Source organism: Anser cygnoides, chromosome 29 (assembly GCF_040182565.1).
Source record: "Anser cygnoides isolate HZ-2024a breed goose chromosome 29, Taihu_goose_T2T_genome, whole genome shotgun sequence".
Taxonomy (NCBI): domain Eukaryota; kingdom Metazoa; phylum Chordata; class Aves; order Anseriformes; family Anatidae; genus Anser; species Anser cygnoides.
Genome location: NC_089901.1, coordinates 1,333,424 through 1,347,819, shown reverse-complemented (window position 1 = coordinate 1,347,819; position 14,396 = coordinate 1,333,424). Strand labels below are relative to the sequence as shown.

General features: G+C 50.1%; 1 protein-coding gene across 1 annotated transcript; it reads right to left on the bottom strand.

Moving 5' to 3' along the window:
- Nucleotides 1–772: 772 nt before the first annotated feature.
- On the bottom strand, nt 773–1,774 carry LOC136787376 (olfactory receptor 14C36-like). Its single transcript, XM_066984555.1, has one exon. The coding sequence runs from the start codon at nt 1,712–1,714 to the stop codon at nt 773–775; it is 942 nt and encodes a 313-aa protein (XP_066840656.1). The 5' UTR covers nt 1,715–1,774.
- Nucleotides 1,775–14,396: the final 12,622 nt, after the last annotated feature.

The following is a 14,396-nucleotide window of genomic DNA, read 5'->3' as shown; positions in this document are numbered from 1 at the left end:
GACAGGGAACTGCTTGAGAGAGTCCAGTGCAGAGCCACGAGGATGATTAAGAGAGTGAAGCATCTCCCTTACAAGGAAAGGCTGAGGGATCTGGGTCTCTTTAGCTTGGAGAAGACGAGACTGAGGGGTGACCTTATTAATGTTTATAAATATGTAAAGGATGAGTGTCAGGAGGACAGAGCCAGGATCTTCTCAGTGACATCTAATGATAGGACAAGGAGCAGTGGGTGCAAGCTGGAACATAGGAGGTTCTGCTTAAGTATGAGACAAAACTTTTTCACAGTGAGGATGACAGAACACTGGAACAGGCTGCCCAGGGGGATTGTGGCGTCTCCTTCTCTGGAGACATTCAAAACCCGCCTGGACGTATGCCTGTGTGATGTGATCTATGTGTTCCTGCTCTGGCAGAGGGATCGAATTAGATGATCTTTCAAGGTGCCTTCCAATCCCCACATTCTGTGATTCCATGTGGCATTTGGGCTCTTTGCCCTGAGCCCCCCATGTGTGCTGGGGCTGCTTCCCCAGCTCCAGAACAGATGGGAATAAACAGCAGCTGAGACCAATGCATTTATGATGATGTCCTTATTGCCTTTATGTATACATCAAGCTGAGTTCTGAAGGTAAACCATTAACAAGTAGCAGGACAAGCATAATATAATACATATCAGGAAAAAAAAAAAGATAGCGAAATTAATAATAAAGACAAATATTAACCAGAAATTACCTTAAAAATTTCTGAGAAAAACTAGGATTTCTGATAATGAGCATATTATTATAGGTGACTATGTTGGAGAATTGTGCATTCCAGCAGTGCCCTCACTGCATCCCTTAGTTCCTGGTTCCTCATGCTGTAGATGAGGGGATTCACTGCTGGAGGCACCACAGAGTACAGAAATGACACCACCAGGTCCCGGGATGGACTAGAAATGTAGAGAGGCTTCAGGTAGGCAAACATGACAGTGCTGATAAACAGGGAGACCACTGCCACGTGAGGGAGGCACGTAGAAAAGGCTTTGTGCAAACGGTGCTCAGAGGGGATCCTTAGAACCACCCTGAGGATCTGAATATAGGAAATAACAATGAAAATAGAACAACCAAATAATACAGAAACACTAAATACAACTACTCCAACTTCCCTGAGATAGGCATCTGAGCAGGAGAGCTTGAGGATCTGGGGGATTTCACAGAAGAATTGGTCCACAGCATTGCCTTGGCAGAGGGGCACTGAAAATGTATTGGCTGTATGCAGAACAGCATTGAGAAAGCCACTGCCCCAGGCAGCTGCTGCCATCTTGGCACAAGCTCTGCTGCCCAGGAGGCTCCCATAGTGCAGGGGCTTGCAGATGGCAACGTAGCGGTCGTAGGCCATAATGGTGATAAGAGAATACTCTGTGCCAAAGAAGAAGACTAAAAAGAGGATTTGTGCAGCACATCCTTGATAGGAGATGGCCCTTGTGTCCCACAGGGAATTGGCCATGGCTTTGGGGAGAGTGGTGGAGATGCATCCCAGGTCGAGGAGGGCAAGGTTGAGCAGGAAGAAGTACATGGGGGTGTGGAGGTGGTGGTCGCAGGCTACAGCTGTGAGGATGAGTCCGTTGCCCAGGAGGGCAGCCAGGTAGATGCCCAGGAAGAGCGCGAAGTGCAGGAGTTGCAGCTCGCGCGTGTCTGTGAATGCCAGCAGGAGGAACTCGCTCACAGAGCTGCTGTTGGGCATTTTCTGACATTGGACACGGTTTTCTGTTAAGGAGGAGAAGGCAGAACAAAGTTAGAACAGACTTCTCTGAGGAAAACCTATTACAATTCTTCAAGTACCTTCAAGTACTCGCAGCTTGAGCCTCTGTCTTTTCAGGAGAACCTTTCTGCAGCTCTCTTGCTTGAGCTGTGGCTGGTGCTGGCTCAGAGTGGCAATGGGAGCAGGGGTGCTGAGGGCTTCAGAGGAGTCCTTCCTGCTGTGCAGCAGAAGGAAAGCAGTAACACTGGGGAAATGCAAGTGCAGTCCACTTACCAGATGAATGAGCTTTGCAGTGCTGTTGCAAAGAACTCATACGACCACACTGTAGAGCAAGGTAGATACTCTTTGCTTTATTTTCCAGTAGCTACCCCTTTAACTCTTAGGACAATGACCACACTTGTGTGTTTCCCCAGGAAGAATGTAGAGACAGCTGAGATCAGAAAAGCCCCAGTCCACTTGAGGCTGGACAGAATCCTCACCTCATCTCTGGTGTACCTGAGCAGGATCTCAGTTCTTCCCTCCCAGCCAGGGGTGCAGAGGCCTCATTCCAGCTGCCCAGAGACAGCCATCCAGCAGCACGGACATGAAATTAGAATGGAGGTGTCTTCTCCTTGGGGCACCTGCATAACACTAGGATGTCATGGGAAGGATGAGTCCTGCTGGAGAGCAGCCTGCAGCCCATGAGGATGCCCCACAGACAGAGAAGGGGTGACCCAGTATCCCAGCTGCAAATCCTGCAGTGTCTGGAGGAGGCTTGGAAACTCTGATCTTGGCAGACCGGGGGCAGCTAGGTTATGGCACTCCAAGGGGCTTCTGACAGACTTCCTCACCTCACAGTGCAATCCAGCAGGAGCCTCAAAGCCTACTCCACTGCCCACTGCCCTTCCAGAAACAAGACCCAGGAAGAGACCCTTCCAGGACCTGCAGCTGCATGGCCCCACAGCCAGAGACTTACCTTGTCAAGGGCTGTGCAGATTTCTCCTCTAGTCAGGTCGCAGCATCCTCCCACTCCCAACTGCCTCCAACCCCTCTCTCCTTCTCTCCTCTCCCTGTGCCACCTGTGGTCAGAGCCCTCAGCCCTGCTGCACTCTGCAGAGGAGCTGCTCCTGGGTAGAGCTGTCTCTCTGCACCAGGGCCCTCTTGACAGAAGTTCTCTCTGTCCCAGAAGCCCGGCCCAGCTCAGCACCAGAGGCCCAGCCCAAGGCATTGTAATCACCCCTCTGGTGGCTTTGGTGATGAGCCCATGAACCTCAGTCACTGAGAGACAATTGAAGAAATCTCTCAAGAAGTCCAAGTGTGATGCAAGTTTCCTGCAGTGTCCCCCTGAGGGCCAGCACTGACAGCTTCCCTTGGAGCTCGTTAGAGCAGAACATTGGAGGCAGTGAGGACAAGTAGACCAAGGCAATGTGAAGGTGACACTGAAGTGTAGGAAACCTGAAAGTGTTTCACCAAGCACAAGGGCTAGGCCCTGACCCTTGGTCCCTGGGAAGGGAGATCCTTTCCCTTCACACACTGCTCAGGGCTCTTCCTGGTGCAGTAGGAGATGGGGATGTGCATTGCCAAGTGCAGGAGAATGGTACGACCCCTGCCTGATTCATGGGTGGGGCTGAGGAGGCGATGAGGCCCTGGTGCTTTAATGATAAGCTGTCTCTTCATAGGCCTCAGTGGCAGAGACAACAGCCATAGCCGTGGACACAAAGACCTGGGTCCTGTTGGGACTCTCAGCCTTGCCACAGCCATTGCTCCTCTCCACGCCAAGCTGTATTAGGGAAGCACAGACTTCCACATCTTTCCCTGCTGGCTGCAGAGTCTTGTGGGTGAGTTTGCACACTGGATCTGAGCTGAGTATGATAACTCAGATCTTCTTGGTGGCCATGCTCCTTGTAATGCAGCTCTGTAGGAAGCTGGCCTGGTTCCTGGTGAGCAGGCACCACTGCTCACATGGCATCCCTCGAGGTGTCCAGGCCCTCTTCCTCCTTGGCACTGCTCACTCAGCAGGGTCCCAGTCTGTCCTGATGTGTGGGGTTACTCTTCCACTAGTGCAGGACTAGGCTCTTCTCCTTGTAAATGTCAAGAGGTTTCTGTAGGCAAAATCCTGGAGTATTTCAAGGTTCCCCCACATTGATGTTCCATTCTGTCAGCTGTTAATGTCTGCAGGCAGACAATTCAACCTTTGTGTGACTGTGCTATCTCTGACAAGATAGCAGCATCAGGACTTGCAGGAAAGTTTGGATAATACAGGAGTAACCAGTTGAATGGAATTGCAGCACAGAGTCACGGAAGGGTAGGGGATGGAAGGCTGCCAGGTTCCACCTCTTCTGTGCTTCCTTGTCATGCATGCTGTCAGTTTGTCTGGAGCTGTGTCCTAAATGTTATGGGGCTGTGCAGGTCAAAGTTAGAAGGGCCAAAGCCCAACTGGAGCTCTATCCATCCATTACTTGAAAGACAATAAAAACTGTTTGTACAAATACTTTAATAAAGGAGGATTAAGGAGAATCATCATCTTTTATTGCTTTTGGGGGGAAACCTGTTGACAAGAGATGAGGTAGGGGCACTTAGTACCTTCTTTGTCTCAGTCTCTAAGAGAAAGACCAGTTGTTCCCCTGGACATTTCTTCCTCCTCATGGCCAGTGCCACCCTTCCAAAGTGCACTCTGTGGCAGTTTTGTCTCTCCTGCTCTTTCCTACTACCAAAGAAAGCTTCATCAGGGTGGAATCCACTCTAAATTAGTCATCCAACCCATCAGCCTTCTTGAGGCCTGTCAGCCAACCAGACACAAATCACCTCACCAGCATCTTCCAAGCCATGGGCCTGCTGCTGGCCTTGCAGGTTCTTGGCTAGACACAACCAAACCTTGTGCCTCCTGCCGTCCAGTCATGTACTCAAGCAGAAGGGACAGGACAACCCCTCTGCAGGCCTTCTTTCTGTCTGGGTCCTCCTGGGTATGTCGGCAGAGGGGATCCCACAGTCGGCATGCCAACCAGGTGCCTTCTGCTGGCCTAGCAGGGCCACTGGCAGATGTCAGCCAGAAAGTACAGATCCCAGGTCTAAGTCCAGGGTGACCTGTCATCTACCTGAGACAGAAGTGACCTCACAGTCCCTTTCTGTGACACTTTCCCGCTGCTGCCCTATCAACGGCAGAGACAGAAGTGACCTCACAGTCACTGCCACAGTCACATTCCTTGGCGGAGCTGACCACTTTCAGATACCCACGGGACTAGAGCTCAACTGTCTGGGTTAGACAGTAACAAAGTTTTAATGGGAACGTTTGGTGTTCTTCTGTGGGTATCAGGTCTGCCAAGAAGTCTAGGGTTACATAGAGCATTTTAATGCTAGTCTTAAGAGAAGGGATTAGGGTGAGCAAGAGAGTAAAGGTAAGGGAAAGTGGCTATGGCCTGAGTTTTGGTTCAAAGCATACTTTAAATTCAAGCATTAGAGTAGTGGATTCTTGTCAGAGTGTTGGAGTAGCATTTATGTTTTAGGGATTTAAATTACTGGTTAAAATAAGGTAAGGGCCATAAATGACTCTTTTAAATCAATATTACTGCAGCTTCAACATTACATGAACCCTCTTACCTCTCTGAAATCATTAATTTCTGCCGGCCATGCATGTGCAGGGATGGGAGAAGGAAAGCCATGGCACAGATGGAACTTAGCTTGGCAAGGGGTGCAAAAAATAACAGGAAGGGATTCTATAGATACATTGCTCAGAAAAGAAAGGCCAAGGAGAGTGTACCCCCTCTGATGGATGAGAAGGGTGAACTGGTACTGAAAGACATGAAGAAGTCTGAGGGACTCAACAACATCTTTTCCTCAGTCTTCACTGCCAGTCAGGTTTCCCAAGTCTTTCATTTCCCTGAACCCATAGATGGAGGCTGGGGGGCAAAGTCCCACCCGCTGTAAGTAAAAAGCAGGTTTGAGACCACCTGATGAAACTAAACACGTACAAATCTATGGGGCCTGATGACTTGCATCCCAGGGTCCTGAGGGAACTGGCTGATGCAGTTGCCAAACCTCTCTCCATCATATTTGAAAAGTGGTGGCAGTTGGGTGAAGTCCCTAGTGAATGGAAAAAGGAAAATATCATTCGCATTTTTATAAAGGGTAGAAAGGAGGACCCAGGGAACTACAGAATGGTGAGCCTCACCTCTGTGCCTGTCAAGATCATGGAAAAGATCCTCCTGGAATCAATGTCAAGGCACATGCAAGACAAAGAGGTGATTAGAGAGAGCCAGCATGGCTTCACCAAAGGGTAAATTGTGCCTGACCAATCTGATGGCTTTCTACAATGGAGTGACCACATCAGACAACAAGGGAAGACTGACCGATGTCATCCACTTGAACTTCTGTAAGACTTTGACATAGTCCCACATGACATCCTGGTCTCCAAATTGGAGAGAGATGCATTTGATGGGTGCACCATTCAGTGGATAAGGAGTTGGCTTGAAGGTCACACCCAGAGAGCAGTGGTCAATGGCTCTATGTCCAAGAGGAGGCCGGTGATGAGTGGTGTACCTCAGGGCTCTGTCCTGGGACCAGTGCTGTTTAGTATCTTTATCAATGACATGGACAGTGGGATGGAATGCACCCTCAGGAAGACTGCAGATGACACCAAGCTGTTTAGTTGATGCAACAGAGGAAGGGATGCCATCCAAAGGGTTCTGGACAAGCTTGAAATTTGGGCCCCTGTGAACCTAAGGAGGTTCAACAAGTCCAAGTGTAAGGTGCTGCACCTGTGCTGGGGAAATCCCAGACAGGAGGATAGGCTGGGAGAAGAACTCATTGAGAGCAGCCCTGCAGAGAAGGACTTGGGGGTTCTGCTGGACAAAAATCTCAACATGAGCCAGCAGTATGCACTTGTAGGCCAGAAGGCCAACTGCATCCTGGGCTGCATCAAAAGAGGAGTGGCCAGCAGGTGGAGGCAGGTAATTGTCCTCCTCTGCTCTGCCTTTGTGAGGCCCCACTTGGAGTCCTGTGTCCAGGTCTGGAGCCCCCAGCACAAGAAGGATGTGGATCTGTTAGAACGGGTCCAGAGGAAGGCCAAGAAGATGATCAAGGGGCTGGAGCGCGTCCCCTATGAAGAAAGGCTGAGAGAGATGGGGCTGTTCAGCCTGGAGAAGAGAAAGCCCCTGGGTAACCTCTTCGTGGCCTTTCAGTACTTAAAGGGGGCTTCTAAAAAAGATGGAGAGTGACTCTTTGCTAAATCAGATAATGACAGGACAAGGGAGAATGGTTTTAAGCTAAAAAAGATGAGATTTAGATTAGAGGTTAGGAGAAAATTCTTCACTTAGAGGGAGGTGAGGCACTGGAACACGTTGCCAAGAGACCTTATATGTGCCCCATCCCTGGAGCTCATCAAGAGCAGGTTAGATGAGGCCCTGGGCAACCTGATCTCATGGGGGGCATCTCTGCTTATGGCCGGGGGGTTGGAACTAGATGACCTTTAAGGTCCCTTCCAACATGAGCCATTCTATGACTCTGTGGTCTCCCAAGCCATACCTCAAGCATGACTCAAGCATAGCCGAGGAAAAGGAATGGGGTTTTAAGGGAGGGTATCATTTGTACTCATGGTAGACATCCTCACTCTAATAGCAAAAATTACACTTCTAAAATGCATCTTCCCTTTGTTCAGAGAGGATCAGTCGGTGATGACTTCAGTCTGCTTCAGACACCACACCCCAGGAGAGACCCTGCTGCCTTCAGGAGCTGTCAGCCCTGAGGCCTTGGGGACACCTCGAGGGAGCCCAATGGCACAGAGCAAGCGATGCCATGGTCGGGTGCTGTACTGCTGAGCTGGGCCGGGCTCCTGGGCTCAAGGGGAGCTCCTGGCAAGCGGGCAGCGCTGCAGAGAGACAGCTCTGCCCAGGAGCAGCTCCTCTGCACAGCGTATCAGGGCTGGGGGCTCTGACTGCAGGTGGCACAGGGAGAGGAGAGAAGGAGAGAGTGCTTGGAGGCAATGAGGAGCACAAGATCAGAGGGCAGCGTGTGGCAGGATAGATCTGCAGATTCTTGACACCGTGAGTCTCTGGCAGCACGGCAATGCAGATGGGGTTGCCAAAGGGGTATTCTACAGCTGGCACATCCAACGGCTGGTAGCATCTGTCAGGATTGGTCTTATTCTACAGTTAATGTGGAGTAGAAGATGCTTTAGAGAATGGCATTTATGAGGGGGCATTTCAAGAGGAAGGCCGAGGCTTGGTTTATCTGAAGGGGAAGGCTTTTTCATTTCTGTGCTTTTCAGATTCCTGCAGTGGAGGGGAGGCAGGTTTCATGACAATGGATTTTCAAGATTGTACAGGAGACTGAGATTCCTAGAGTACTGACTGCACTGACAGACCAGTGTGTCAGCAACGAACTTGACAAAGTCCCTTCAGCCACCTTAGCTTGGAGACTGCACCAATATGAAGTCTGTGGTCTCCTCAATACTTACCAGATCTTCTTTTTAGTAGCTGGAACCCCTGTGATGCCCATGGACTCAGGAGTCCTGTGCAGGGCAGAGCTGAGCACACAGCTTTTGGGGTTGGGGGTTTGTGAGTGTGGACAGGGAGGAGATGTTGGGACAGAGAACGCACTCCCAGCAGGGACGTGGGCAGGCAGCAGGGACACGGGCAAGCAGTGGGAGGGAGCTGCTGCCAGAAATGCTGTGCGAGGGAGGGCTCAGGCACCTCCCTGCCATCCCCTGCAGGGCAGGCGCCTTCCCTGGGACACCCCCTGCTCTCTTCTCCCACCAGCACAGCCTCTGCCCTCAAGCCCCCGGTGTCCCCAGCGGGAGCTGCCTCCTCTGCAGGCAGAGCTGCAGCAGAGGAGGGTCTGCTGAATGTCCGTCTGTCCCTCCCTGGCCTTGCCTCCCCTGGCAGCAGCACACTGGCATTCCTGCTGGCTTCTCCACCTCACCGTGCTGCTGCTGTTCTTGTTTCCAGGCTGGCTGGGGATGGGGGTTTCACATGCACAGGGAGTGAGCCCTCGGGGTGCTTGGGGGAAGGGGAGTACAGGGACAGGGTGAGGGGGTCTGGAGATGTGCACTTTGAGCCTGGATTCTTCCGCACTCAGCAGTTTCCAGGTTCTTCTCAGGAGAACCTCTGAGTGCAATTGTCCTGCAACTCAAGGAGATGCCAGCACAGGGCAGCTGAGACCAGCCTTGATGTACAGACTGGCCGTCATCTCTGAAGGACCCTCTGCACTAAAAGGGACAGTCTCATTTCCTCTGAGGATCCACAAGGTTTTCACTTGGAGTGCAGCAGAATGCCCAGGATTTATGCCTTAGAAACACTGCTCAGGTGTGGTGCGGCAGCTAGAAAAAGCAATACTAAATAAATAAATAAATAAATCCCCACACCTCTGATCTAAAATTGGAAATCTCTTGGATACCAGGACTGAAATGAATTTGAGATTACCCCATGTTCCTACCATGTTACTACCTCTGACTATGATGCAGGACTGATTCTTCCATTGCCCGTAGGGGAGTCCTCTGCTCCCAGAGAAAGTCTCAGGCAGAATCAAATTGAAGTCATTAAAGAGAACTTCCAAATAACTGCCTGCCAGTTTGTTGTGGTTTAACCCGGCTGGCAGCTAAACACCACACAGCCGTTCACTCACCCTCCCCCCTCCCTCTCTGGGATGGGGGAGAGAAACGGGAAAGTGAAGCCGGTGAGTTGAGATAAAGACAGTTTATTAAGACAGGAATATAATAATAACAATAATGATAATAGTGATAATGATAATAGTATTAATAATAATAATGTGTAAGAAACAAGTGATGCACAATGCAATTGCTCACCACCCGCTGACCGATGCCCAGCCTATCCCCGAGCAGCCGGCCCCCCACCCCGGCCAGCCACCCCTATATATTGTTTAGCATGACGTCAGATGGTATGGAATACCCCTTTGGCCAGTTTGGGTCAGCTGTCCTGGGTCTGTCCCCTCCCAGCTTCTGCTGCACCCCCAGCCTGCTCGCTGGCAGGACAGAGTGAGAAGCTGAAAAGTCCTTGGCCTGGTGTAAGCACTGCTCTGCAACAATTAAAACATCAGCATGTTATCAGCGCTCTTCTCATCCTAATCCAAAACATAGCACCCTACCAGCTACTATGAGGAAAATTAACTCTGTCCTAACTGGAACCAGGACAGATATCCACCCCTTATTCCATACCATTTATGTCATGCTCAGGTACACTCTTTCCAATACCTTGTAATTAATCACCATTTTCATCTATGATATATAGCAATCATGGTAGTGATGACATACAGTATTATATAATAATTAACATACTACAATTCAACTCATGGGCTATTCTCACCCAGTATTAAATCCCCTTGAGGTACACACCGGACCTCCCCATTCTTTTGCATTACCCACCAAGTGCATCCAGGTCCCTGAGCAAAAGCAATTCCACGAATGGGTTTGCCTTTTCCTGAGGCAGGAGTAGCCCAGACTGTTTTACCCAGCATGTTTCTTACGTGCACTACAGGAACTTTATCCCCTTCTACAGTGCGTAACAGGTTTGATTGGGCAGGTCCAGCTCGGTTGGCAGATCCCCTAGTATTGACTAACCAGGTGGCCTTTGCCAAATATGTATCCCAATTTTTGAATGTCCCAGCACCCATTGCTTTCAGTGTAGTCTTCAACAGTCCATTGTATCGTTCAACTTTTCCAGAGGCTGGTGCATGATAGGGGATGTGATAAGCCCACTCAATACCATGTTCTTTGGCCCAAGTGTCTATAAGGTTGTTTTGGAAATGAGTCCCATTGTCTGACTCAATTCTCTCTGGGGTGCCATGTCGCCATAGGACTTGCTTTTCAAGGCCCAGGATAGTGTTCCGGGCGGTGGCATGGGGCACAGGATATGTTTCCAGCCATCCGGTGGTTGCTTCCACCATTGTAAGTACGTGGCGCTTGCCGTTGCGGGTTTGAGGGAGTGTGATGTAATCAATCTGCCAGGCCTCTCCATATTTATATTTCAGCCATCGTCCTCCATACCAAAGAGGTTTTGACCGTTTGGCTTGCTTGATTGCAGCACATGTTTCACAGTCATGAATAACCTGTGCTATAGTGTCCATGGTCAGGTCCACCCCTCGATCACGAGCCCATCTGTATGTTGCATCTCTACCTTGATGGCCTGAGGTGTCATGGGCCCATCGGGCTATAAATAATTCACCTTTATGTTGCCAGTCCAGGTCCACCTGAGCCACTTCAATCTTAGCAGCCTGATCCACCTGCTGGTTGTTTTGATGTTCTTCAGTAGCCCGATTCTTGGGCACATGAGCATCTACATTGCGTACCTTTAAAACCAGGTTCTCTACCTGGGCAGCAATATCTTGCCACAATGCCGCAGCCCAGATGGGCTTGCCCCTGCGCTGCCAGTTGTTCTGCTTCCATTGCTGTAACCACCCCCACAGGGCATTTGCTACCATCCATGAATCAGTATAGAGATAGAGAACTGGCCACTTTTCTCGTTCTGCAATATCTAAAGCCAGCTGAATGGCTTTCACTTCTGCAAACTGACTTGATTCACCTTCTCCCTCAGCAGCTTCTGCAACTTGTCGTGTAGGACTCCATACAGCAGCTTTCCATCTCCGATGCTTTCCCACAGTACGACAGGACCCATCAGTGAACAAGGCATATTTCTTCTCATTTTCTGGTAGCTTGTTGTACAGTGGGGCTTCTTCAACACGGACCACCTCCTCCTCTGATGATATCCCAAAGTATTTGCCTTCTGGCCAGTCCATAATCACCTCCAAGATTCCTGGGCGACTGGGGTTTCCTATTCGAGCCCGCTGAGTAATCAGTGCAACCCACTTGCTCCATGTAGCATCAGTTGCATGATGTGTAGAGGGGACCCTTCCTTTGAACATCCAGCCTAGTACCGGCAGTCGGGGTGCCAGGAGGAGCTGCGCTTCAGTACTGACCACTTCCGAAGCAGATCGAACTCCTTCATATGCTGCCAATATCTCCTTTTCAGCTGGAGTATAGCGGGCCTCAGATCCTCTGTATCCCCGACTCCAAAACCCCAGGGGTCGACCTCGAGTTTCCCCAGGTTCTTTCTGCCAGAGGCTCCAGGTGGGGCCATTCTCCCCGGCTGCGGTGTAGAGCACATTCTTTACATCTGGTCCTGTTCGGACTGGCCCGAGGGCTACTGCATGAACTATTTCCTGCTTAATTTGTTCAAAGGCTTGTCGTTGCTCAGGGCCCCATTCAAAAGCATTCTTCTTACGGGTTACTTGGTAGAGCGGGTTTACAATCAGACTGTAATTTGGAATATGCATTCTCCAAAACCCCACGACACCTAGGAAAGTTTGTGTTTCTTTTTTGCTAGTTGGTGGAGACATAGCTGTTATTTTGTTGATCACATCCATTGGGATTTGACGACACCCATCTTGCCATTTTATTCCTAAAAACTGGATCTCTCGTGCAGGTCCTTTAACTTTATTCTGTTTTATGGCAAAACCAGCCTTCAGAAGGATTTGGACTATTTTCTTCCCTTTCTCGAAAACTTCTTCTGCAGTGTCACCCCACACAATGATGTCATCGATGTACTGCAGGTGTTCAGGAGCTTCCCCCTGCTCCAGCGCAGACTGGATCAGTCCATGGCAAATGGTAGGGCTGTGTTTCCACCCCTGGGGCAGCCGATTCCAAGTATATTGGACTCCCCTCCAAGTGAAAGCAAACTGTGGCCTGCACTGTGCTGCTAGAGGGAAGGAGAAAAATGCATTAGCGATATCAATTGTGGCATACCACTTGGCTGCCTTTGATTCCAGTTCATACTGGAGTTCTAGCATGTCCGGCACTGCAGCACTCAGTGGTGGCGTGACTTCGTTCAGGCCACGATAGTCCACCGTTAGTCTCCACTCACCATTAGACTTTCGCACTGGCCATATGGGACTATTAAAAGGTGAATGAGTCTTGCTGATTACTCCTTGGCTCTCCAGTTGACGAATTAGCTTATGAATGGGACTCAGGGAGTCTCGGTTGGTGCGATATTGCCGCCGGTGCACAGTTGTGGTAGCGATCGGCACTTGCTGTTCTTCAACCCTCAGCAACCCCACAACAGAAGGGTCCTCTGAGAGACCAGGCAAGGTAGACAACTGTTTAATGTCCTCTGTCTCCAAGGCAGCTATGCCAAAAGCCCAGCGGAACCCTTTTGGGTCCTTGAAATATCCTCTCCTGAGATAGTCTATGCCAAGGATGCACGGAGCATCCAGGCCAGTCACAATACGGTGCTTTTGCCACTCGTTACTGGTTAGACTCACTTCAGCCTCCAATACAGTTAACTGCCGGGATCCCCCCGACACACCATAAATACAGATGGGCTCTGGCCCTTTATAGCTTGATGGCATTAGAGTACATTGTGCACCGGTGTCTACCAAAGCCTTATACTTCTGTGCGTCTGACGTGCCAGGCCATCGAATCCACACAGTCCAATAAACTCAATTGTCCCTTTCCTCCCCCTGGCTGGAGGCAGGGCCCCTCTAGTCCTGGTCAGAATCTTCGTTTCTGTGTTTAAAGGACTGCCTGCTGGAAGTTGGAGCAGCAAACTTTTCAGAGAACCCCTTTTTCCCAATTGTTTTCTTTTGCAATTCACGTACCCGTGCCTCTAGGGTCGCAGTAGATTTTCCATCCCATTTTCTCATGTCCTCTCCATGGTCACGTTGGTAAAACCACAGGGTGGTGCGGGGTGTGTGCCCACCATATTGTGTTCCTTGCACAGATGAACGTTTACCCCTAATAGCTGAGACACTGGTTTGTACAGGTGGGGAGGAAAATAATCTCTCTTCAAGTTGGTGGATCTTTTCAGAAAGTTTCTCCAAAGTATTCTCTTTTAGCTGGTGGACACTGGTTCGTTCAGGTGGAGGGGAAGATAAATTCTCTTTGAGTTGGTGGACCTCTTCAAAGAGTTTCTCCACAGCCGAGACACAGGCCTGTAGGGAAGAGGAGAGATTTCCTTCGTACTGCCGGAGTATTTTAGTCACTTCATTCACTGTGGGATTCTCCTCCTCTTTCCAGGTTAGTGTTGCCAATGAGCTGGCATATGATGATGGTGCACTCCGTACAAACTTCCGCCACATGGGTCATGTACACCGGACTTCATCTGGATCTGTGGATGTTTGTGCGTCGTCTAGGTCCTTATAAATTATTTCCCGTACGGCCAATTCCCTCAGGTACTGAATTCCCTTCTCCATGGTGGTCCATTTGCCTGGTAGACATACAAGTTCTTCCTTGAAGGGATACCTTTCCTGCACAGCTGACAGGAGACGCCTCCAGAGGCTGCGAGATCGTGCTCCATCTCCAATTGCTTTGTCAATGCATGCGTCCCTAGCAAGGGATCCCAGCCGCCTGGCTTCCTTGCCCTCTAATTCCACATAATTGGCTCCGGTGTCCCAGCACCAGAGCAGCCAGGTGACAAGCTGCTCACCTGTACAGCGACCAAAATCTTTTCGCACATCTCGTAGCTCACGCTGGTATAGAGTCCGGGTAGTTACTGTTGATTTTTCGACATCCCCATCCTCATCTTCAGTCTCCTGCACCTTTGATGGCCCAGCCTCGTCTTCACTATGCCCAGACTTAGCAGAAGACTGTCTGCGTTCTAAAAGACCTGAGCCTCTATACCATTTTTTCACCTTGTCTACAGGGGCAACTTGCACTGCTACAGCTCGTTTCTCAGACCCAGCC